This window comes from Dromiciops gliroides, chromosome 1, assembly GCF_019393635.1.
Source record: "Dromiciops gliroides isolate mDroGli1 chromosome 1, mDroGli1.pri, whole genome shotgun sequence".
Taxonomy (NCBI): Eukaryota; Metazoa; Chordata; class Mammalia; order Microbiotheria; family Microbiotheriidae; genus Dromiciops; species Dromiciops gliroides.
In genome coordinates, this window is record NC_057861.1 from 89,052,815 (window position 1) to 89,078,753 (window position 25,939).

The window sequence follows — 25,939 nt, forward strand, 5'->3', positions numbered from 1 at the left end:
GGACAGAGTAATGAAGAGGAAAGAATATTAACAGCATTATACAGTGAAAAGAGTACAATCACTGGACCCAGGTTCAAATCCTGACTCTGCTTCTTACTATTTATGTTTCTTCCTTTGGGGAAGTCACTTGATCTCACTGGACCCCAGTTTCTTGATATATATAATGAAGGTGTAGGATGAAATATCTTTTATGATCACTTCAGGTTCTAAATCTTGTCACACATGGAAGGAAGGAAGAAAGGAAGGAAGGAAGGAAGGGAGGGAAAGAAGGAAGGAGGGAAGGAAGGAAGGAAAGAGGGAAAGAAGGAAGGAGGGAAGGAAGGGAGGGAGTGAGGAAGGGAGGAAGGAAGGAAGGAAAGAGGGAAAGAAGGAAGGAGGGAAGGAAGGAAGGGAAGGAGGGAAGGAAGGGAGGGAAGGAAGGGAGGGAACGAGCAAGGGAGGAAAAGGAGGGAAGGAAGGAAGGAAGGAAGGAAGGAAGGAAGGAAGGAAGGAAGGAAGGAAGGAAGGAAAATAGAAAAAGAAAGGGAAGGAGGAGAGAGATAGAAGAGAAGGAAGGACACAGTGAAGAAGGAAGGAAAGAAAGGAGAAAAGGGAAATGGAGGGGAGGAAGGAAACAAGAAAGAACACAGTGAAGGAAAGAAGGAAGGAGAAAAGAAACAAGGGAAACAAATAGAAAAGAAAAAAAGGAAAAACTAATCTCTTGACTATCTAAAAGGTTAGATCCAGAAATAACTCAATCTTTTCTTTTGAGTCCCACCTCTAATACTTAACTAGTTGTGATATATGGGACAAGTAATTTACCTTTCTGAGCCTTACTTTGCTCCTCTATAAAATAGAGGTTATAATTTGTGTCCTGTTTCTCTCACAGTGCTATTTCCAATATCAGATGAGAAATTCAAAAAGTCCTTATAAACTTTATATAGTTCTCTATAAATGCAAATTCTTTTTCTTACCCTGCTACTTTGATGACAGTTATTTTATTGGCATGGGTACTCCCTCCATCAGCAAAGTTCACAGTTTCTCCATGACTTTTTCTGTGAAACTCTTGTATATATCTTTCCATCTTAGATTGAAAATCAACCCAATTTACTGGAGGACTACCATGAATTTTTAATATCTATTAGATATAGCAATGTAACAGTAGGTGTCCATTTGTTAACTCCTTTTTCTCCTCATTTTTTACCTTTTCCTCCTTTTCCAGTTTTCATTAAAAGAAAAGTAAGGTGCAGAATAGGGAAATACATTTTTCTACTGTGCTTTACTATAGTCAGATTACATATGGAGGTTTTGTTTTTCACTCTTTGTACCACATTTTAGAAAGGACATTGATAAGCTGGAGTATCCAGGAGAAGCAAGGAGGAGGCTGAGCAATCCTCAGCGTTAGGATATATGAGAAGCAATGAATGTAACCAGGGGTGTTTACCTTAAGAAGAGATAATGTACCAGAGACATAATGATAATTTCCCAGTAACTGAAGGGTTGGTATATAGAAGGAGAATTACACTGTTTGGTCCTAATAGGGCAAAACTAAGTACAGCAAGTAGATTGGCAGAGAGCTTTCAATACAATTTAAAGAAAGAAAGTTGTCCTAAGAATTAAAACACTTCCCAGAGTGGAATGGTCTGTCTTGGAATATACTGTAGTGTGTTCCTCTCCATCAGCAGCCTTTGAACCAAGGTTAGATGACTCCATGTTATTAATGCTGGAGAAGAGATTCTTGATGAGATGTGGATTGGAATAGATAACCTCTGAGTTCCTTTTCAACTCTGGATTCTTTGGTTATAATGATTTCCTCTATTTTTTTCTCTTCTTTCTCTTCTTCATTTTCCTTCTGTTTCTTCTTGCTTATCTTCCTTATGCTCTTCTGCCCTTTCTCTTCTATATCACCCTTCTAGCTCCCTCTTCTTTTTCTCCCTTTCCTTCTCATCACTCTCTTCCTTCCATTTCTCCTCCTCCCTCTGCCCTCCTACCCCCTTTCCCCCTCCATTAAATCTAAACAATGTTTTGTCCACCTAAAGATGATAAGTATTTTTATTTAAGTCATATACCAGGTGCCAAGAAGAAAGAGGATCTCAACATCTGCTTTGATTTGCTAAACATGCTTTCCATACCATTTGCTCCTTGCCATTCCCACAAGGGCTAGTTCCAGTGGCACACACATTTTTCAAAGGAGAGGCTATGAAATGATCATTGTGTGTTGATTTTTTTGTGTGTGAGGCAATGAGGATTAAGTGACTTACCCAGGGTCACACAGCAAGTAAGTGTCAAGTGTCTGGAAAAGGATTTGAACTCAGGTCCTCCTGAATCCAGGGCTGATGCTTTATCCTCTGTGCCACCTAACTGCCCCCTGTGTTGATTTTTATAAAGAATGCCTTATTTTAATAAAGGAAAAATACAAATGAAGAAAAGTAATTCAGAAACATTGAGGAAATTGCTTAATTTCCAACAGTTCTGATTTAGGGAAAGCAAGTTTTATTACCCTCTATTTAAAGATGAGGAAACAGGTTTTGAGTTTTTAAATGACCATCCATAATCTCACATAATAGTAAATGGCTCAGGCTATAATTGAACCCAGATTTAGGTGGTACAGTATAATGTAGGACATGAGGTCAAGGAGACTTTAATTGAAATCCTGCCTCAGACATTCATTTGCTTTGTTGCCCTGGATAAGTCACTTAAGCTATCTGCCTCAGTTTCCACATCTATAATATGGAGATAATAATAGCAACTGCTTCCTGGGGATGTTGTGAGGATCACATGAGATGATATTTGTAAATTGTTTTGCAAATCTTAAAGTGCTGATTGTAAAACACTTAGCACAGTACCTGGCATATATTAAATGCTATATAAATGCTAGTTATCATCATCCCCATCTCCATCATCATCATCAGGCTCTTCCCACTACACCACACTGAGACTTTGGAATCAGAGGCTTGAGACTTGTTTCTTTAGGTGTTAAGGTGCTAAGAATTGTTGTGCTTACACCTAAACTATCAGGAAATCTGTTAGAAGTAGTGTTTGTGAGGGAGCTGTTTCATGGTATATTCACAATATAATGAGAAGTGCTGGCATTTGAATAGCTTTTTGCAGTTTACCCAACACGTTACATCCATTATCTCATTTGATGCTCACAGGCCCTTGAGGGAGATAAATCTTCACTGAACATTTCTTTATCCTTTGGTACATCTGCAGTCATAGATGTGGGGACTCTCCTTAACACTCAGTGCTATACTATACACCTTCTGAATTTTTCAGCCAATAGTATGACTATAAAAACATGATCTATTATTACTTGGAAACCCTTATAATTTTTCATAGAGCCAGATAAAAGATGTCCTCTCTATGTGTATTGATTATTCTCACAAAGATTTTGTAGTGGTGAGGAAGTAGATACATGTACCAGTAGTCCTTGATATTTCCTTGATCTTTTTTTTTTTTGGAGTGGGAGAAAAGGAATAGTTATATGAGTTTTTATGGCACTTCCATGCCTCCCTTTTTACAGATATCTTGGTATTTGGTCACTTTTTGGCTTCTAATTTGTGTGGACCTCATTTGTATAATCGATGTATTTAATGAGAAAAATGAATTACAAATAGATTAAAGAAATTGTTCAAATTCACACATTGAGAACAATGATAGAGAAGGGACACAGATTTGGGGTAGCTAACTCAGCCTAGGGCTTTTTTTTTTCCCTTTCTATATCATCTTTGCCTCTCTGGGTTTGGGATTGTAGGGCCAAAGTTCAACAAACACTTCTTAAACACTGATATTCTTTCCGCTTCCATTAATGAGAATCATAGATATTTTGATTCATTAAATCACAATTTGTTATGGACTATGTGCAGAACTCTGTGCTGTTAGCTAGAGGAACCACACAACTTAGACAAGACATAACTGTAAGCAGTAGAATATAATTGGAAGAGGCATCAGAACATGTCATCAGAAGACCATAGGTTGATTCTTTTCTCTGGTTTTATTTATATACAAATATGTATGTGTATACACACATAAATATACATATGTACATACATATATATATTCATATATATGTATCTGTATTCATACATATCCAAATCTATCTAAATATATATAATCTAGTATCTATACTTCTATCTATATATTTATTTATAGCATATATACTTTAACGTATCTATGTACATATCTTTCTTTCTATAGATCTATATCTATATCCAGCTATCCCTACTTATATACATATTCATATCTATATACATCTTCAAGAAATATTGCATATGTGTATACAAATATGTCTGTATGTATATATGTATACTTATATGTGTGTGTGTGTGTGTGTGTGTGTGTGTGTATATATATATATATATATATACACACACACACACACACACATATATCTTCTATTAGAAACCCCCCAAGCTTTAGTGGTTAGTATAAGAATTGTAGAATCAAATGTTAAAAATGAGTAAGTGATTTTATTAATAAATTATTTCTCTCTTTCTTCCTTGGTTTCTACTTCAGACATCTTTGTTCACTCCACATCCTCACGTCCCGGTAAGTAAAGTATGTTCATTCACAATTAACAAGCCTGGAGTGTTGAGTTTCTTTTCTCCTGGATGTTGGGAAGATGGGCTTAAACTGCACCTAGCTCAGGGAGTCATTTTCTTAGCTAACTTTAGGCATTTGGGAAGTAGAGAGAAGTATGATTTGATGTCACCCTGAAAATGGTAGAACCTTAGCCTCTGGGATAAGGTAAAGAGGAGGGTCGAAGAGAGAGTGACAAGCAGTAGCATCTACAATGAGGAACTTTTGCCATTGTGGTGGTGGCAATTTGAAATAACTTTGGAAAGAACAACAACAAAAAAAAAAACCAAAACAACCTAGGCATCAAGAAAGAATAAGGCTTCTCTATAGAAGAAAAGAGTAAACCTTTGACTTTATTATCATCCCGGAAGCAATAGCAAAATTATATTCTAGGATTTAGATTTTGAAGAAATCTTAGGTATCAATTTAGAATTTGTGATGAAGAAAAATAAAAGAAAAATGGGTATAGTCTAATATAGACCTTAGGCTTTAGGAAAGCATTTTTAAAGGATTCTGAGAAAAAATAGGTAGGCAAGATCCCGTATACTAAAATTCTACAAGGTAAATCAAATGAGAAGGAAAATGAATATCTCCAGAATGAAATTCCGGAGACAGAAACAACAATTTTTTGAGGAAGAAAATTGGTTTATCTAGAAATATTGATGCGAATGCACAGGAACTCATCAACAAGCTTATATTGCTAAAAATATTCAACAGTAGGAAGCCAGTGAAAGTACCTGAGGATGAAGACAAAAAGATGGCACAATCATCTGAAAATTGTGCCAGGAATACTGTTCATGAGGAACTGAGTTTGATAGGGAAAGCTAAAAATAAATCAGGTTGATGTTTTTTAAAGTAATTTCAAAATATCAAAAAAAAAGATGAGACTTTGCCCATCTTAGGACAATCATGAAAATAGCCTACTTTTTAAAGTTTGCGAAGCATGTAATGTACCTCACCTCATTTGAAATTCCTAGTAATCCTGTGTGGTAGGTGCTATAAGTATGATCCCCATCTTATAGAAAGGGAAATAACTTCCATGAGGATAGATGGTATGCCCAAGGTAAAACAAGGTAATCATTATAAGAGGTAAGCTTTGAACCCAGATCTTCCTGACTTTGAGTCCAACACTTGATTCATTATACCGTGGAGAGAAAACAGTCTTCAGCTATTCTTTTACTTGTTTGTTGTTATTTTTTCCCCTGCCAAGTATGCAATCTTTTTTTTTTTTTTTGCTTTTTCAGGGCAATGAGTGTTAAGTGACTTGCCCAGGGTCAGACAACTAGTAAGTGTCAAGTGTCTGAGGCCAGATTTGAACTCAGGTCCTCCTGAATGAAGGGCCAGTACTTTATCCACTGCACGGCAATCTTTTGAACTAGAAATAACAGAATCAAATAGCTAATAATGGGGGGTTGAAAGGCAGAATATATACATAATAAGTGTGCCCCTAACTGTCCTTCATAAGTTAGTCCCAGATGAACTGCATCCCAGCCTAGACAAAGAACTGACAGGGACTATTGCTGAACCACTCTTAGTGGTTTTTGAAAGACTGACTACAGGTAATGTTAAGCATACTACTGCACTGGAGAAAGACTGTATCTTGATTTATACATAGCTTCCCACCAAAAAAAGGAAGAGAACAGAGAACAAACTTTGTTAATTAGTTAATTAGTTTGACTTTGATTCCTGGGGAAAAAAGATATTGTAAAAGAAAAGAAAGCTGGGGCAGCTAGGTGGCAAAGTGGATAAAGTACTGGCCCTGGATTCAGGAGGACCTGAGTTCAAATCTGACCTCAGACACTTGATACTTACTAGCTGTGTGACCCTGGGAAAGTCACTTAACCCTCATTGCCCCACAAAAATAAAAAAATGGAAAACAAACAAAAAAACCCATCATGGATTTGCATCTACCATGAGTATCGTTAGAAAGGATATGAGAAATGTCCTCAAAGGGGAAGGATTGTCATGGTGCTCCACTGCTCAGACTGACCTTGGTATAGGGCTCAAGCCCATGTGTGAGGGACCCTGGTAGATCCCATCACATCTGACACTTGGTTTGGTTGGCTCCATCCTTTTGTCTAAGTGGAATGGGCTTTTCCCTGGGCAGATGATGGGCTTTGCCTCTGCCTGTGCATTAAAATCTCTTTGCAATAAAGAAAGAAAAAGGAGTGTCTATAAAAATGATTCATTGCAGAATCCTGGGCTGTGCTCCCTAGGGCAGCCTTGGTTGCCAAAGCAACATGTGTTTGTATTTATGGTTTTCTAAAGTGTTATTCTGTTTGACTTCATTAATGCTCTTCTTCAGTGTGCACTTTCTGAGTCCCTGTGGATCAAGAGAAGGTGGGGAACACTGAAGGATGCAAAGGGATTTTAAAGTCTACAGCATAATTAAGAAAAGTCATAATCATGGAGGAAGTATAATAGATCTGCTCCAGGCTCCAGTCTTTGCAAAGCACGGCACTGCTGAAGTGTTGGCACATACCACAAGATGGCAATAGTAGCTGCTGGTTTGCACAGGCCCCTGCTCCCCAGCCTAAGATAGGCTAAGAGGAAGGCAAGATGAGTAGACTGAACTGACTGCTTGCTCTAAAAATGAAATTAGCCCCAGACATCATTGAGTCCAATTAGCAACTGACACTTATTAGGCACTTTTGTAACTCTCCTGGCCTCAGTTTTCTCACCTTCTGCACAATGATAGACTACAGATGACCTGTAAAGTCCCTGGAAGCTCTGAACATCTGAGATTCCATTAAGCATTTCCTAGGTTGTCTAAATGCTTTCCTCAAAGAATCTTTGAGAAACAGGGAGTACAAGGGTCAGTATTGCTAGACACAGTACTTCAGATGGTCTATGACTGGTACCCAGATCCATCAACACTATTGCCTGTTTCCTTCTGCACTCTACTTCTATTATCACAGTCTAAGATCCCATTAGCTCTCATGGCTGCCCAGTCACACTATTGACTCACACAGAGCCTAAAGTCGGTAAAAGCCCCAGGTCCTTTGAGAAGTATGAAATGAATCATTCATGTTGGTAAAAGAGGCCAGAGGGAAAAAAAATAGCCAGGAATGTATGGATAAACTATTAAGAAGGGCTTTGTAACCAGAGGGATAGAGAAGGTCAGGACTTGTTCATCTCCATATTCCTCCCAAAAAAAGAAGACTAGAGTATATCATAGATGAACATCATTCCTGGATTGGCCTGCGTACTCTGGTACTTTGGCTCTGGACAGAGTCAAATTAAGAAAAACAGGAAAGAGAAGCTGTGTATGCCTTTGGCAATGGTGTACAAAGGGGTTACAGACCCTTGAAGGCAGGGATTGCTTCATGTTTGTCTCTGTTTCCCAAATGCTGGGTCTAGTGATATCACAGAGTGGGTGCTTTATTAGACACTTATTGATTAATGCCTTTGAGCTTGAGGCTTGAATTTCATGCTGACTCATTCCCTTGGTGGGCCCCACAAGTGTCAAAAAAAAGTGTACCAACTTTTTACAGGACAAAGTTTTTGGGTTGTTCTGGCTTTGAGGATAAGGGATCCAGGTAACAGGGTGCATGTTCTGAGTCAAGGGAAGCCAAGAACATAAACATAGATATATGAGAAAAAAAAGTTATCATAACAGGGGTAGCAAGACACAGGTGTTTCTGAGCTGAGTCAAGGTACATAGAGCTGGCTTCTGGAAGAAGGTGTGGGTAGGGTGTGGGTGTTGGAGGCTGGAACAGATTAGCCGTGTCTCAGACTGTTCTTGCACCCCATGTGACCCCACCTCTATTTGTGTAGGTGTGTGATTGCTGGGCTGTGAATACTGCTGAGCCATAGCCAGCACAGACCCCAGCCTCACTGAGGCCAAGGGAAGAAGAATCATAGACCAAAACTTAGTGGTTACAGTGGCAAATAGCAAGCATTTATCTCTGCTAGGCCAAGGTAAAAATGTAGAGAGGAAGCATGGATGGGTAATGAAGTTGTCCTTGATGAATTCAAGTCCTCTGGCTCAGATGAGCTCCATCCTTCATTCCTGAAGGATCAGGCAGATGGGATTGCTGAGCCACTGGCAGTGATATTGGAAAGATAATGGAAATCAGGAGAGTTACCTCAAAAAGGGGGAAGTGCAAATGTCCCGATAGCCAAAAAAAGAAAGAGAATAGTCTCCAAATAATAGGCCAAGGAGCTTGACTACAATTCATCGGAAAATTCAATAACGAGATAGTCGCCTAGCATTTTTGAAAGGCAGCTGTGATTACAAAGAACCAGCAGTTTGATAAAGAACAGGTAAGGCCAGCATAGCCTCATTTACTCTTTTGATTGGATTAGTAGATTAGTAGATGAATGAAATCCTGTGGATATATTTCACCCAGATTTTAGCGAGACTTTTGAGTAAATATCTTATGCTATTGTTAAGGAGGAGATGGGTAGATGGATAAAAAGATGATAATACAATTCAGAACTTCTGGGAACTACAAAAGTAGTTGCCAATGGGTCATTGTCAGTATGAAAGACACTCTCCACTAGAGAACTCCAGGAAACTGGGCTTGGCTTTGTTCTGTCTACCATTGTTATTAATGATGTGGATAAAACAATAGAAGGCTCATCCAATTTTCAGGCGAGACTCATGAGACAAAGCTGGGAAGAGTAGCTAAGACATTCTTGTATGACTTAGATGAGATTGTTGCTGACATCCATTCCAGCTTTCAAACTCTTAATTCTGTGATTCTGAGTCTGCCGAGACTCGGACACTTTAGACAACTCTAAGTCCTGTCCACAGTCCCATCATCGGTGCTGGGCTAGACCCAGAGCCATTGGTTTTATCAGTGTGGGCAGTCTCCCCACTGACACAGATGAGTCTTGTCAAAGTATCTGGAGGAGCTCTCCACCTGGATATCCCATAAGCACCTCAAACTCAGGATCATCTCCTCTCATCACCACCCCTGTTAAAATCCTTCTCCTTCCCCCAACTTTTTCCTTTATCCTGAGGGCATCAATGTTCTTATGATCTGCAGATTGCACTGTGATAATTGTAACTTTCCTTTTTGCTTTCAATCTCTCTCCTTTCCAAGGCATCCTGTACCTGATGTCTGCATAAGTGCCAATAGTGGCACTTTCATATTCAAAAAAAAATCACTGGCTCCCAATTGCCTACCAGCTAATTATCAGTTTTTCCATACAAGATCTTGTCTTGTTTATACAAATGTAGATATAGATATATAGATATGTGTGTATGTACACGTATGGAGATAGACAGAGATAGAGGCATAGATAGATACATAGATATAGGTATTTTTATGTGCATATGGAGACAGACAGAGAGAGAGAAAACAGAGTGAGAAATTCATGAACCAGAGCAAATAACTGGAAAAAACAGCACCAGTTTATTCTCCCATTAGCAAGCAACATGTACATGCACTCTTTCCAAACAAAGAGCTCAAAATTCCTTTGTGAGTGAAAGTATTTAAACCTTCTTTGCTCACTGGTTACAGACCTTGGGCATCCAAAGTTCTTAGTGTTTATTGATAAATCAATCTGATCCATATTGATTAACTTTCAGTTTCCTGACTTGTTAGTACAGAATGTTCTCAATTTCATTAGCATGATACAAATCAGTTTGATAGTTCAAACTTGAAAACAACCAATATGACAAAAGTATATGATTCAGAAGGGGTTGTCAGTGATAAGGATAGCCAGCTGTTTTTACAAGTATTGGGGAAGAAGACAGGATGGCTCCAACAGATGAAGGTGTTCGTTAGAGAGTCATAAATCCTACCAGTTATCCTGAAGTCTCAGTAGATAGCTCTAAACTCCCAAATAACTCGGGGGGTTACTTGACACCTGTGTGCACATTATGAGGGTTCAGATGAAAGGCATTTTAATGTTGTTAGTCTGAGGTTTCATAATATTCTTTTGGATAATAAGGCATCTCCATCAAATCCAGGTGGTTTATATATTCAATAACCATCTCATTGGTATCTAGATTATTAAATTTTGCATAACAGTCTCACACCTTTCCCTTTCACATACTTACATATGGCTAAACTGAGCTTCCCTTCATCACCCACCTTCCTATTCTATCCTCTGTATTCACTTTGCTCACACTTTTCCTTCCAGTAAAATTCCTTCCTCTCAACCCTTTTTGACTTTCAATTGCCTCTCTTCTTCTAGGTCTCCTTTTGGGTGCTAACTCCTCCAATGAACCTTCTCTTGAAAACTTCATGCTCTAAATTTGTGAATGTCACATCCTCATATCCAAATTCCTCAGGGCACTTTGTCTCTGTTTCTCCTTTGCATTTATCTAGAACATCTAGGTGCTGTCCTTAGAGCACTGGGCCTGGAGTCAAGAAGACCCGAGTTCAAATTTAACCTCAGATACTTCCTAGCTAATTAATAATTTATCAATTCATGCAAATAATATGGCCTCTGTTTGCCTCAGTGTCCTCAACTATAAAATGGGGATAATAATAGTAGCTACCTCCCAAGGTTGTTATAAGAAGCAAATGCAGACTATTTTTAAAATGCTTAGAACAGCACCTGATACATAGTAAACACTTAATTGCTTCTTCCCTTCACCACCTTTATTTATTTCAACCTCCTTTGTATAATCTTACCTCCTGCACATGCCTTTATCTCCAATTAGGCTGCTAGGTTCTAATGTGTCTGTGTTTAAACAATCTCCATATCTCAAGAATGGGCACTAAAAGTTTTTACAATATCAGAGGTATAATAATAGTGAGTTATCTCTTATTTTCCAGTTTAATTCCATTTATTTCCATGTTATCCTGAGGTATTGATGGGATCAGTGCAGTGCAATAGAAAGAGTGGGATTTGAAGTTGGAGCTTTGGATTCAAGTGTGACCTATGCTATGTATTACTTGTGTGACCTTGGACAAGTCACTTAATGTGTCTTCCATCTTAAAAAAAATAGAGCTTCACCCAATGACTTGGGGTTCTTCCCAGTCCTAAAATTATGATGTTATGACATCAGTGGAAAAATGGTAATAAACTCACCTGTGTGTAATATTCTTTAGTTTCAAAAGCATTTTCACTCGATTAGATAATATTTATGATCCTGCCTGTCTGTAACCCTCCATGAGGCTATGAAACTAAAGCTCATCCACTTTTAATGTCCTATATGCTGACACTGTTACCAATGACCTACCTTTTGATTGTCTCTTTCCAGGGGGAAGCTGGGCAGAAAGGAGAGAAAGGAGATCCAGGCATCAATGGGGAACCTGTGAGTATTACAGCCTTTTAATGCATTTGTCACATGGAGACATGCTAGTTCCCAGCTGTCACATTGTTGAGGGCCATCCATGTTGAAGGGTCACACCTACTACAGTCACATATTTGGAGCGACAATGCAATTCCCCAGAGGCTATGAACATTTATCAGGGACTTCAGGGTTGTAATAGCACAGGGATGCCTGTGCTTGTTGAGTAGTTGAATTAAATGAAATTGCTTCCATCAGTGGCATTCCAGATTTCTATAATGATGGATTATTTTTGCCAGACCCTGCTACCCTACCTGCCTATTTTGTCATGATAATGTGAACAGAGGTGAGAAACAGGTGATGTGATGTTTAGATGAGCATTTAAAGTTGTTTTATTTTATTTTTATGAGCTATGGTTTCCCTGAATAAGAGATATATGCCTCTAGCCTCAGGGCCCTGAAACTGTTGTCACAAGCATATCTGAGAAAACAGAAAAGTGTTCTCAAGGATACTTCTCCTGATGAGCCTGTCACCCAGGAGAACCACTGCCCAACCATTTGGTGTACTCTAAGCCTAAGATCTCAGGCAACTCAAAGTAAAGCCTTATGCACAATATTTTCCCAATGACAGAGAAAAACACAGGGGAGGGCAGACATAAAGAGAAAACCAGTCAGGAATACCTGTATCCCTAATTATTAGTTAATAGTTTGGCATCTGCAGCAGTTTGAAGGCTCTCAAAGTTCAGAATAGAATATTAAAATTTTGTTGGAAAATGTACATTACCTTAAAAGTCACTAACTCCTTAGATAGTGGAATCAATGGGAAATCTCACCCAGAGTTTCCTTATAGAGGCCAAAGATCATTCAAATGGTGAAATGTTTCATTTTTCCTATAGACTGAAATCTAAGTGTGTCAATTTAGATCCAGGCTGCAAAAAGGAAAGGAAAAAATGATAATGTGATCTTAGATTACATAAAGCACAATAAACACAAGGGAAGTAGTATTCCCACTCTGCTACGGACAGATAACTTTCTAAGTACTATGCCTGGTTTGGGTGTGTGTGTGTGTGTGTGTGTGTGTGTGTGTGTGTGTGTGTGTGTGTGTGTAGATAGATAGATAGATAGAAAGATAGATAGATAGATTATGGATGGATGGAAGGAGGGAAGGAGGGAAGGATAGATGGACCGATGGAATAGGATGGACAGACAGCTTAATTCCTGTTTAGAAATAAAAGGGACTTAAAAGTCATTCAATTCAGTTTATTGCCTCTTCAATATCTCTGACAAATGGTTATCTACTTTCTATTTGGATAGTTACAGTGATGGTAGTCCACTACCTCTCAAGGCAGCCTATACCATTTTTGAGCAATTCTAAGTATTCAGGACTTTTAACTTAAACTGAGCTGAAACTTAGTCTCCTATGATGTCTAAAGCGGGGTAGAGTGGCATAATACTAGATCTGAAGTCAGGAAAACCTTAGTTCAAATCTGACTTCAGACACTTACTAGATGAGTGTGAGGAAATAATTATTGATAATGAATTTCTTAGGGACCCATAGATCAGTTTCAGTCCCTTTTTCCCTCCCACTCCAGAAAATCCAATTCTTGAGGAACTTCAGCAAATCTTGTTTGGGACAAACCAAAGGTAACAAAAGGAATATAGACTAATTCTTTTGTCTAGCTCAGTGAGCTGATGGGATTAAACCACATGTATGTACCAGACTTTGTCTTTGCCCTCCAGCAAGGATCTCTCCCATGAGGTCATCCTTAGAGTTCATTTTAATTTGGACCTCCCTCAAGTCATGTCAACAAATGGAATTGAATGATGCTAACCAATTAGCTTTGATCAATGTATCAATGTACCCACCTCTATCAAAAGAGGATAAAAGCCTTGACCACTAAAGGCTTTCTCTCTCTTGGCTCCCTTGGCTCAGAATGCTGTCTCTTGGTGTGCGCTCCTCCTCTTAGGAGAGTGTGGGTTTTGTAGGGCTTTTGAAATCTCCTTGAGACTACTTGCTATCTCTCTGAGAGACAAAATGGGTCTGGGGCTTTTCTCCTGCCTATTCTAACTACCATTCAGTCAATTCTTTATTGGTATATATGATATTAATTAATAATAAATGCTTACTGCCAAAACGGGCACAATAGGCATTAATATTTAATAGCAATAATTTTAATAAACGTAGTTTAGCACAATAATTTTAAAAATATAAACGACCTAATAAGAGTAAAGTGACCAAGTCACTTAACTTTGTCTGCCTTAGTTTCTTCTGTTGTAAAATGGGACAAGAATAGCATTCACCTCCCAGTGCTGTGAAAATTAATGAGGTAATATTTATAAGGTCCTTAATACATACTTGTTATCTTCTGTCTGCCCACTGGTCCTGCTTCTTCCCTATGGGGCTAAACAAAGTAAAACTAATTCTTCTTCCACTTGATTTTAAAAGAGAAATGAACAAGTTAAAGCACAATCGAGGTGGGAGGGATAGAATGACTGGATGAAGAAATTGGAGTTATATATTCAAGAGAAAATTTAATGGGGACCATGTCCCATCTTTAAATCTGAAAAACTCATGGAATAGAAGGATTAGAATGTCCTTGCTTGACCTTTGGCTGACAGACTTATGTGGGCTGAAATTAATAGGATTTCAACTCAGCCCAAGTTACAACCTCTCAACTATGAGAACTATCCCAATGTGAATCTTGCTTCACAACACAGTGAGCTCTCCATCACTGAATGTCATCAAACTGAGATTAGAGGACTATTTGTCAGGAATTAGAGGACTATTTGTCAGGAATTTTCTAGATGGGATTCCTTATTTTGGTAAGGGTTGGCCTAGAAGACCTTTGAGATTCTCTAATTCTTTGGTGAATCTATAATTATCATTGATGGTTCTATGATCATTTGATTGATTGTAGGGACCACGTGGTTTTCCAGGTGAAGTAGGACCCAAAGGACTTCCAGGACCCCCGGTAAGTGAAATCCTTACTCTCTTTCTTCAGTAAGTGTTGTCTATCCCCTAGAAAGCAACAGATTTCCTCCTTTATCTTCTAACTCCATCCACATTGTCAGTTTGCAAGTCTGATATTTATAGATCTTCTAAACATTGACTCTGAGGCATCTCCCTCCCTACACCTGGGAACCAGCCAGAAACTTGTCAAACTCATGAGGTAATTGGGATATAGTCAATGATGTGCTGGAGCCAGCTTGAACCATCTCTCAAGATCTTATTGTCAAATTCTTAGTATAAGCATTCACATTTGGGAAATCCGCAAACACTACAAATCGGGGCTTGATTTGTTGTTTTGTTGATTGTCCAGATTTAAGAAAGTGATAGAGAAAATATTAATAATGCAGATTAAACTTAAAGTATGTCATGTACACCTTTTTTTTCCTGAAGAGTCACTTGTTAATACATTTCAGTGTAGTAGAGCAGTGAGGTGTAAGGCCTCACTGCTATATGTCCTCAGTCTAATTATTTAACCGTTCTGGGCCTCAGTAAAATGAAGAGGTTGGGCTTAATGATTTTTAAAGATTTAATATTTTCCCCAATTGCATGTAGGATAAATTTTAATGTTTTTTTTTCAAATTTTGAGTTCTAAATTCTCTCCTCCCTCCCTTCCCCCCTCACTGAGAACGCAAGCAATTTGACATAGGTTATACATGTGTAGTCATGCAAAGCACATTAAGGCTGAATTATTTTTATGGTCCCTTCTAGCTCTAAAATTCAATGCTCTGTCCCTAATACTGCAATATGGACTTAAGCAAGTCTTTGGACCTCAGTTTCCTCATTTGAAAAGGTTGAACAACATGATCATAAAAGTTTATTTCTTTCAGTTCTAGCATTTAGTAATTCTATACTGCCTTACAATCATTTATGTGATATCAGGGACACCTGGGTTCAGCTTCCATGCCAGCTTTATGATTATGAGGAAGTCTCTTCACTGCTTTTTATCTCTCAGATTCCTCATATTTAAAATGCCTATAGGACCTGCTCCACATGGATATTGTGAGGCTCAAATAAATGTAAAGTGCTTCCCATACCTTCAAATATGATTAAAAATGTAAATTATTCATATTATTATTTGTGACCTGTGCTTCTTAAAATGTTTTCATATACCTCACGAAGACCTAGAATCTGTGCAGTTAATACTTTGTCAAGCTTTTTAGCACGTGAACAATGAAATATCCAGTTTATGTGATTAACTTTCATTTATCCCACTCCCCCACCCCTCTTCCTCCCACTCCTACTGATTTACTTGCCTAATTATGAATTGCATAAATTGGTATGAAAGTCACTTTCCATCTTCTGAATAATGAGTAGGAAAGGTCACCCAGATGTATACTAGGTAACAGGAAGGGATGAGAAATTTGCTACAGACAGTTCACAGTGGATAGCCCACAGACTGATAATTGAGAGTTGACTAAAAATGCTCATTTAATTTCTTCAATGGGATTAGGAGAATAGAACTGAAGGACATAAATGGATAAAATAACACACTTTGTGGACTTAATAACTGTCATTAAGTATAACTCACTCAGCCTACTTCCATAACCATTAAGCATAAACAATTAATATGTTTCACATGCTGGTATTCACAGTCAGGTCTTCTGAGTAGGGCTTAATTGAGTGAGCATAAGGCAACAGTTTTAACATTCTAAATTTTGCCCTTTATATGATTTCCAAAAGAAATTCCATTAAGAAATTGTGGTCATATATACACCCCAATTGGATGGATAATTCATATTCTTCTTGGTCAAGTGGAAGAGCCACCTGGAAGCTGTTCCCAGTGAAAATATTGGTTCCAATCCCATCTCTGCTCTACTTAGCTGTGGGCCCTCAGGCAAATCAACAGAATATTAGAGCTAGAGGAACTTAGAAGATAAAATATTAAAACTGGAAAGGATCTTAGAATGTTGAAATCGAAGAGAATTTTAAAGCATAGTATTTTAGGAAACAAAATTGTAGGATCTCAGGATAGAAGAGACTTTAGAGATGATATGCTCTTCCATGTAGCTCCTGGTTAGAAGCCTTAAGAAACTCAGATAAATTGTCTTGTTCAGTGTTTTACAGGTAGTAACAAAAGCAGGATTCTGGACCATATTATAGATTTTAAATCTAGAGCTCAGCTCACTGTAACTTCTCATTTGCCATGGGGCTATGCATTTGATAATTTGGAAACTATAAAGCATTTGTGTGTAAATACAATTTGGCCTGTGATTTGAGGTCTCATACAAATGACTCCCTTTCCATGAGATCTGTGTCAGATACATTAGACCTCATTTGCCTCATTTTAATAGCCTTAGGCAAACCATTGGTTCTTATTTGGGCTTGAGTTTCATCATTGTTTTTTAACTGGGATTAGATGGGATAGAATAATTTCTATGGTGTTTTATGCCCTGACATTTTATGCCTTAAGGTCTTTTTCAGCTTTGATTGTTTATATTTCAGGCAGGTTGGTGGCACAGTATATGAAACACTTTGCCTGGTGTCAGAAAGAGGTGAATTTAAATCCTGCTTTAGACATTTACTAACTGTGTGACTCTGGGCAAGTCATTTAACCTCTTTCAACCTCAGTTTTGTTAACAGTAAAATGGGAATAATAAATAAAAGTACCTACCTTCCAGGGTTGTTGTGAGGGTCAAATGAAATTATTAAAAAAAAAAATTAATTTAAAAATGAAAGGGAGGGGCAGCTAGGTGGCGCAGTGGATAAAACACTAGCCCTAGATTCAGGACTACCTGAGTTCAAATCCGGCCTTTGACACTTGACACTTACTAGCTGTATGACCCTGGACAAGTCACTTAACCCTCATTGCCCTGCAAAAAATAAAATAAAATGAAAGGGGGCAGCTAGGTTGCACAGTGGATAAAGCACTAGCCCTGGATTCAGGAGGACCTGAGTTCAAATCTGGCCTTAACCCTCATTTCCCCACAAAAATAAAATAAAATAAATAAAAATTTAAAAAAATTAGCACAGTGTCTGGCACATAGTAGGTGCTATATAAATGCTTTTACCCTTCCCTTCCCTTTAATGGCCCATTCAAGTTTAATATTCTATGATTAATCATGGACCCTTCCATGAAATTTCAGGATTCAAATGAAAATTCTGTAAGGATAGTACATAAAGTAAGAATTAGTTATTTTAAAAATAGGGGAAGGGGCAGCTAGGTGGCACAGTGGATAGAGCAGTGGTCCTGGATTCAGGAGGACCTGAGTTCAAATTCAGCCTCAGACACTTGAAACTTACAACTGTGTGACCCTGGGCAAGTCACTTAACCCCAATTGCCTCACAAAAAAAAAATTGGGGTGATCAAACATGCAGCTATCCCAGGGTACAGTGCCTCCATTACATGGTTGTATGACAACCAGCTTGGAAGTGGAGTAAATTAAATGACTGGCTTATACCCACAAAATTGTATAATTAGTCTGTGAATTCACCAAGAAGTTTATTTTATGTGTCGACATAGGAAGTATGCTTCTCTAGACAGAAAGCAATTTTGCATCAGAACCTTCCATTCTGCAGTGGAAGGAACCCCAATCTGGGAGTCAAGAATCTAGGCTTCTAGACCAGGCTCGTTTAAGAACCAGCTGTATCATTTGGTCAAGTCAGTTGCTCTGTTCTTGGCTTCCTTATTTATAGCTACAGAGGTATTGGAGTAGATCACCACTACAGGCTTTTTCAAATTGAATCGTCTCTATGCACTCCATACTTTATATTCTTATATCCCTGACACACTACCATTCTGTGTTCTATATTCTATCAGCCTGTGTTCTGATATCTTATGCTCTTAGAGCCCTTTCCAGTTGTAGCATTCTATGAACCTATGGTTTTTTTTCTGATTCTTTCCCCTCCCCCAACATATAACTTTGGCTTTTCAACACCTCATTTGAATTGATTGGAGCAGCTCCCTGCCTGGGACCCCAGACGTTGGGCTGACTTCAGCAGTTTCTAATTTGCTTCTGCCCCTTTGTTTCCATTCAGGGTGCTCAAGGCCCAGAAGGAGCCCGAGGGGGACCTGGAGCAGCTGGAAACATTGTGAGTAATTGCCTCTCTGATGTGTCTCCTTAACAGGGCATGCAGCTGAAGGGATGCACCAGTAACTGCATTGCAGATTTTGGTTCTTGGGCTAATTCTGTGGAGGAGGATGTGATCAGTAAACAAAGTCGCATATCCAACTGTTTAGGATTGAGCAGAAATCAAATGGGCAGTTGCCATTAGGTTCTCAGACCAGCCATTCATTACAGACCAATCCATTCATTACATCATGTCAATATTTAAAGGAATTGGCCACACAGGTTTGTTCCATCACGGATTCACCATCACTGCCACCCTCCTTTCTGGTCTAGGCAGAGCAAAGATCTGGATGCTCCCTTCCTTAGCTGCCACGTCATTTTCTCATCCAAAAAGTAAAGATACTCAAAATCAGCCCAGGCTTTAAAAAAAAAATCTCATTTGGCCTATTCCTTGCCCTTATGTTTGATTGAAAATTTGCTTTGTAAAGGCAGCTCACAGGTATGCAGGTATCTTTCTACATGCCCCCTTAGCCCAGCAGGTACCAAGTGGTACTGATGCACAAAGCAGATGTTCAGAGCTTTTAATCAGTGGGAGGTTCTCAATAACCTAATTGCCAAGGAAGGAGAGAAAGGACTGGAATTCTTTGTCTTCTGAATTTCTTCCCTTGGATGATCCCACCAAAACCACATTCTCAGGTGTATATACACTTGAAAGTCTGTGTGTGTTTCTGTGTGTGTGTGTGTGTGTGTGTGTGTGTGAGACAGTGTGTGACAACGCCCCCCCCCCTACACACAGACAGACTTTCAAGGCAGTTCTTATCAACAGTCACCACTGGAAGAGGTATAACTAGATAAGAATTTCTGTAAAAAAAAAAAAACAAAAAAGATTTGAGGGATTTGGTGGACTGTAGTTTCCATATAAGTCAATGATGTTTCATGGAAGTCCAGAAAGCTAATGAGACCTGAGGAATATTAAGGAAGAGAGGCAGTGTTCAGAATAAACGGTAGTACCACTTTATTCTGCCTTATCTAGATGTTGCTTGGAGTATTTTGTTCATTTATGGGTACCAGGCGTTTGCCACATAAATTGGAAAATTTGCAGAAGTGAACAACCAAAATGGAGATAGACCTGAATGCTGTGCTAATAGTAGGATTTGTCAAATGAACTGGGGATGTTCATCCTGGGAAAAGGAAGTAGGAAGGACATGTGGTCTATTTTTAAACATTTGAAGGTCAGTCACGTTGAGGAAGGAATAAACTTAATCATTAATTTGGGAGGGCAGAACTAGGAACAGTGGGTAGAATTCATAGAGGTACATAAAGGTTGTGTATAAGGGATAAATAATAAACAATAACAATAGCAACACCCCCTTCTCCCCCCCCCCAAAAAAATGAAAACAACCTTTCCTCACAAATAGAATAATGCAAAAGTGAAAGATCTGCCTTGGAAGATAGTAGAATTTTCTTTTTTTCTGGAGGTCTTCAAATTGAGGCTGGATTCTGGTTTAAATATAGATTAGACTAGATAGCCCCTGAGATCTTTTGTGACTCTGAGATGGTATCATTCTTTGACCAGATCCTTTCATCTTCAGCCATACCCAGAGGTAAAGCTAGCAGCAGAGCCACTGGGTGAGGAGTCTAACTATTCTCCTGGGTCAAGTCTGGGCTTAAAGTATGTAAAGGGAGTAGCAGGAAACTGTTTATTAAGAGATGGGTCAATATGAGGAGGGTCAAAATATGCCATAGATAAATCAATATTTTAAGAGAAGCAGGCAAGTCCATTAGGCTAGCAAAGAGTCAGTTCCTAGCATGTCAATAAGCTCAAAAGTTAAGTAAAATCTTACTTTACTCACAAAATTAGGAGGTTTTAAAAACTTTTTTATTATTTTTCCAATTAAGCATTGATTTCTCTCTCCAATCTCTCCCCAAAAGAAAGTTGAAAAGAAGAAAAACAAATGTTTTACCTAGTGTTTGTAATCAAGCAAAACAAGTTCCCTGACTAGCCTCCTCTCAAAAAAGTATGCTTCATTATAAATCTTGATTTAAAAAAAAAACCAAACAACAGCAAAACCCAACAGTACTGAGTTCAAAAACCTTGGGCATTATTCTTTCTTCATCTTCCAAATTCAGAATTGGTCTCCTAGGGCTGTCAGCCGGCACTGGGAATTATTATTCTGCCTTTCTACCACCCTCCCCCCCCCCCCCCCCCGCCTCAATGACAACTGCTAACACAAGGGACAAGAAACAATTTACTCTGGACCTACTTCTTGATTTCTTCCTTCCTTCACATAGGCATACACTGTCTCAAACACAGTGCTTTGTAATAGGCAAAGATAACTCTCATGAATATCCTCTAGGTTCTGTAAATTGACCAGTGGAGGACTTATCTTTAAAGTTCACCACCCTAGGGGGTAAGCTAGGTGGCACAGTGGATAAAGCACTGGCCCTGGATTCACAAGGACCTGAGTTCAAATCCAGCCTCAGACACTTGACACTTACTAGCTGTGTGACCCTGGACAAGTCATTTAACCCCCATTGCCCTGGGGGAAAAAAAGTTCTCCACCTTCACAGAGAAAAATAGAGCCCCACAGAGTGACTCTATTCTCCCAGGAAATGTGAAGGACTAAATCTATAAAAACCCACTAATCAGGGCCCAAGATTCTGGTCCCCCAAATCACAAGATTTCAAGTTATGAGACCATAAAAATATATATAGTTCAATCCTCTCCTTTGATAGGAAAACTGGTGAGCAGGGAAGTGTTAGTACCTTAACCAAGGTCATACCAGCAGTAAATATTCAGAGCTGAGATCAGATTCTGTAACTAGAAATACAGTGTTTTTTTCCCAATGTACCATGCTGCTTTCCTGGGAAATACAGCAGACATTTACAGCCCAGGAGAAAGGGGAATGCATCATCAATTGCTTCACAGCAGAATTCCTTGTAGAAGAATAAAAATGTGATTCATGTTCATAGCCCCATGCTGTAATACCCTTTAGTAGACTGAGGGTGTCAGCAGCACATTCTTACCTCTCCTGGAGTGAGATGAACTTGAAACACATACATCTCCAGGCATCCTTAGAGCAAACCAAGTTGGACATTGCTCTTGCTTTTATTAGATGATATGGCCTTGTGACCTTGAACAATGTACTTCTCCTCACTGGACTTGAGTGCTCTCATCTATTAAATGAAGGGGTTTAGATGATCTGATCTCTAAGACCCCTTCCAACTGTGAGTCCTCTGGTCTTGTGAAACTACTTTAGTGTTATTGAATTTCCCTAAGTACCTGTGTCCTGCTTGACTACATAGTGGAAATGGTTGGTCTGATGCCCTAGGGGTACCATGGCCTCAGAGTTCCTACCTATCTCCCATACTACTTGAATTGATCTCTAGGAGAGAAACATATGCAAACAAAAACACACAAATGGGTGTATGATCCTATGTTCATGAAAAGACAAGTGATTGATGGACATAAACACAGAGCATTGATTAAAAAGGAAATGTATTGGCATTGATCTTTTATTTTGGTATCAAAATTATTTGCAAATATTCCACACTTCTCCACCTAGCAAACCATCTTTTGTGACAGAAATGTTTAAAGAAAGAAAAAAAAATAATTTCAGCAAAATAAATTAGCACATCGACTCTGTAGGGTAGTGTAGGTAATGTTTCTAAAGCAGAGATCCCTCCTTAAGAAACAGAGGAAAAGAGGTTCGTTTTCTCACCTCATCACTGGGACCAGTCTTGGTCATCATTATTACTCAGTGTTCAGTTTTGTTTTATTTTTCTTTCAGCTTACATTGTCACTGTGTCTTTTGTTTTACGTGTTCTGCTTCCTTCACTTTACAGTAGAGAGCAGAGATTCCTAATTTAGAATGTCATACGTATTGTCAGATGCACTCAGTGTATTGGGTGCTTTTGCTTAATTGTTTTTCTTTGTCATGAGGGAGAGTTCAATCTAGAGGGAGATGAGACTTTTCTGCCTCCTCCAGAAATGACTTTGATGTAAAGGCAAAAGTCAGTAAGAAATATTTAAAAGAAAGGGAGGAAGGGAAGGAAGGAAGGATGGAAGGAAGGGAGGGAAGGGGGAGAGAGAGACAGAGACAGAGAGACAAAGACAAACATATTTACCCTTGGTAAATATTTCTGATCATTGTATTCCTTATCATCCCTTCCTTGTGCCCCTCTCTCTGATTGCTGCGAAACACTCCCTGGTCAGCTTTTGACTCAGATTCTCAGTAGCACTACCAGCAGGAAGCTACTTGCTTAGCAGGGCCAAGGCCACCACTGAGAATGGGGCAGATTCTTTGACACTAGCATAGGAAGGGTCTCTTATGCTAGTTTGATAGTTACTACTGTGCCAGTAGTAACCAACCAACAAAACATCAGTCTCTGGGTAAATGAGTATCTTTCATGGCTGCATGGAGACTGACTCATATTTGGTCACTAGATTGTGGTGCGTTTGTTTGTTTGTTTTGTTTTTTCTTGTTTTTCTGGAGCAACGAGGGTTTAGTGATTTGCCTAGGGTCACACAACTAGTAAGTGTATCCACTGCACCACCTAGTTGCCCCCAAGATTGTTTTTTGGTTTGGTTTGGTTTGGTTTGGTGAAAACGATTCGGGTTAAGTGACTTGCCCAGGGTCACACAGCTAGTAAGTGTCAAGTGTCTGATGCCGGATTTGAACTCAGCTCCTCCTGAATCCAGGGCTGGTGCTCTATTCATTGTGCCACCCAGCTGCCCCCCCCAGATTGTTTTTACTGGCCTGAACCAGGCTAAGCAGGCTCGTCTATTCCTGTAAACTCCCTATGCCTTTAGCATGAAAGGCTGGTCTATCATCAAAGTGTTAGCTAGACAGTTTATAAGAAGCTTATAAGGAAATAGGTGGACTTTTGTGGATGGCTTTATTGGCTATCCCCTAAAAATCATCACAGTGATAACTGTTCTTAAAGTCTTAACCAATGGAGGAGAAGCATGGATTAGATATGAAGGAAAAAAATGATAGAAAATTATAGAAAAAATATGATAGAAAAAATGGACAATGTTACTTACTCTGGGAAGAAAATTTTTCTAAAATTGAAACATGTCAGTGGCAAAGATGAGTTAGTTGTATCTGAATCTTCTCTTTTTGTTTCAACAGGGAGCTCCTGGACCAATAGGTCCCCCTGGTGCTCGTGGTCTCCCAGGAAATGTGGTATGTAATCAAATTTGGATAGTGGAAATTGATTAGAAGCTTAATTGTTCCTTACCACTCTTGGGTTCATTTCCCGAGGTGATCAGGGAAAAGGGCAGAGGACCTATATGTTTTAAAATATTTTTTATAGCTGCTTTCTTTGTGGTGGCAAAGAACTGGAAATTAAGGGGATGTATATCAATGGGAGACTAACTATATAATTTGTAGTATATGATTGGAATGGAATACTACTGTGCTATAAGAAATGATGAGCTGATTGATTTTAGAAAAATATTGAAAGACTTGCATGAAATAAGAGTGAAATGAGCAGAACCAAGGGAGCATTGTATGTAGTAATAGAAATATTGTTCAAAGAACAAATGTAAAGTGCTCCCAATGGGTTTAGAGGCCAAAAATATCATGATGGTGAGTCAAAGGAGCACAATGCTCAAAGAAGGAACTCAATAAATATTTCCTTATTTGAATTAATTATGAATATATATAGAGAGAGAGGCAGTGTTACATAGTGGACAGAAAGCTGGTTTTAGAATCAAGAAGTCCTGAGTCCAAGTCCATCCTTAGAGAAATACATACACAAATACCTGTATATGTATATGCATGTATGTATATGTTTGCATAACTCAAAGGATGGACTTGAATATATGTGTATACATGGGGGTGGGGGGACAGAGGGAGAAAAGGAGAGAGGAAGAGAGACTACATGGTCCTGGGAAATTCACTTAACCTCTGAGGACTCCAGACAACCCTCTAAGTCAAGAAGTTGTGAAGTTATGGATCTGCATTATTAATGAGAATTTTTCTCATCAGGAATTCCCTATACTAATGAAATCACAGGTCTAGAAGCCTTTCCCCACTCCCCTCCTCCACAAAAATAAGACCATTTACCTCTGGAAAAATCTTAGAGAAAATGCAAAGGTCATAATGTTTCCCTTCTAAGACACAAACTTTAAATGAAAGATAGTGTACCCTAATAGAAAGAATGCTAATAGATTTGGGCAAATTCCAGCCTTGACAATCATTAGCTCTGTAACATCATTAGTCACTTAACATTTCGGGATTTGCAGATAGTGTTCTTATCTCTAAAATGGTAAGACCAGCAGTTGCCCCTCTATTCGTCATAAGGTTAAGAGACTAAATCTGAAGTGCTTTCAAAATTATGATGTACTATTCAAATGACAAGTAGTTTACACATTCATTATTCACATATATATATACCCTTCAACTTTTGGGTTCTTCCTTCACTGATATTGAAGATTGTGATGTATCCCAGTCTTAGTAGGTTATCTTCATGAAATACATTGGCAATAAAATTAAATAAAATCCTTCTCCCGATTCTCAAACCTCTGGTCGTGAGCATTTCCACAGTGAACTAGGTTGGTCAGTTGATCACAGACACACAGTCAATCATTAAGCCCTAAACCTTTCCAGTTTGGTAGGACCTAGTAGACCTTGGGTTCAGGTATAGCATTTACAAACCCAGAACCACCTTCAAAGTGTGATGAGCCCCCAGAGTAGGATTTTATAAAATAAGGTCACCGGGGGGCGGCTAGATAGCACAGTGGATAAAGCACCGGCCCTGGATTCAGGAGTACCTGAGTTCAAATCCGGCCTCAGACACTTGACACTTACTAGCTGTGTGACCCTGGGCAAGTCACTTAACCCCCATTGCCCCGCAAAACAAAACAAAAACAAAAACAAAAACAAAAACAAAAACAAAAAATAAATAAATAAAATAAGGTCACCCAGCCTCCATTTAAACAACTCCATCAGTAAGAAGTTATTTTTCCTGATTGATTCCTGTGAGTTACACACACACTTAGTCCCATGAAAGATGGGAGCTTATCTCTAATTGGGCTCTAATTGGTATAGTAGAAAAAAAACCCAGGCCTTGGAGTCAGAAGTTTCAATCAGCTTTTAACAGGATCACATATCTAAAGCTCCAAAAGACATGAGGGGCCATCTAATACAGTCTTCTCATTTTA

At 38.8% G+C, this 25,939-nt stretch overlaps 1 protein-coding gene across 1 annotated transcript in view; it reads left to right on the forward strand.

The window, feature by feature from the left end:
• Positions 1 to 25,939, forward strand: part of COL22A1 (collagen type XXII alpha 1 chain) — a 567,886-nt gene that overhangs the window by 408,856 nt on the left and 133,091 nt on the right. The window contains 5 exon segments of the mRNA XM_043991519.1: positions 4,495 to 4,527; positions 11,723 to 11,776; positions 14,670 to 14,723; positions 18,737 to 18,790; positions 23,904 to 23,957. Of these exon segments, the coding sequence (XP_043847454.1) occupies positions 4,495 to 4,527; positions 11,723 to 11,776; positions 14,670 to 14,723; positions 18,737 to 18,790; positions 23,904 to 23,957 (249 nt within the window).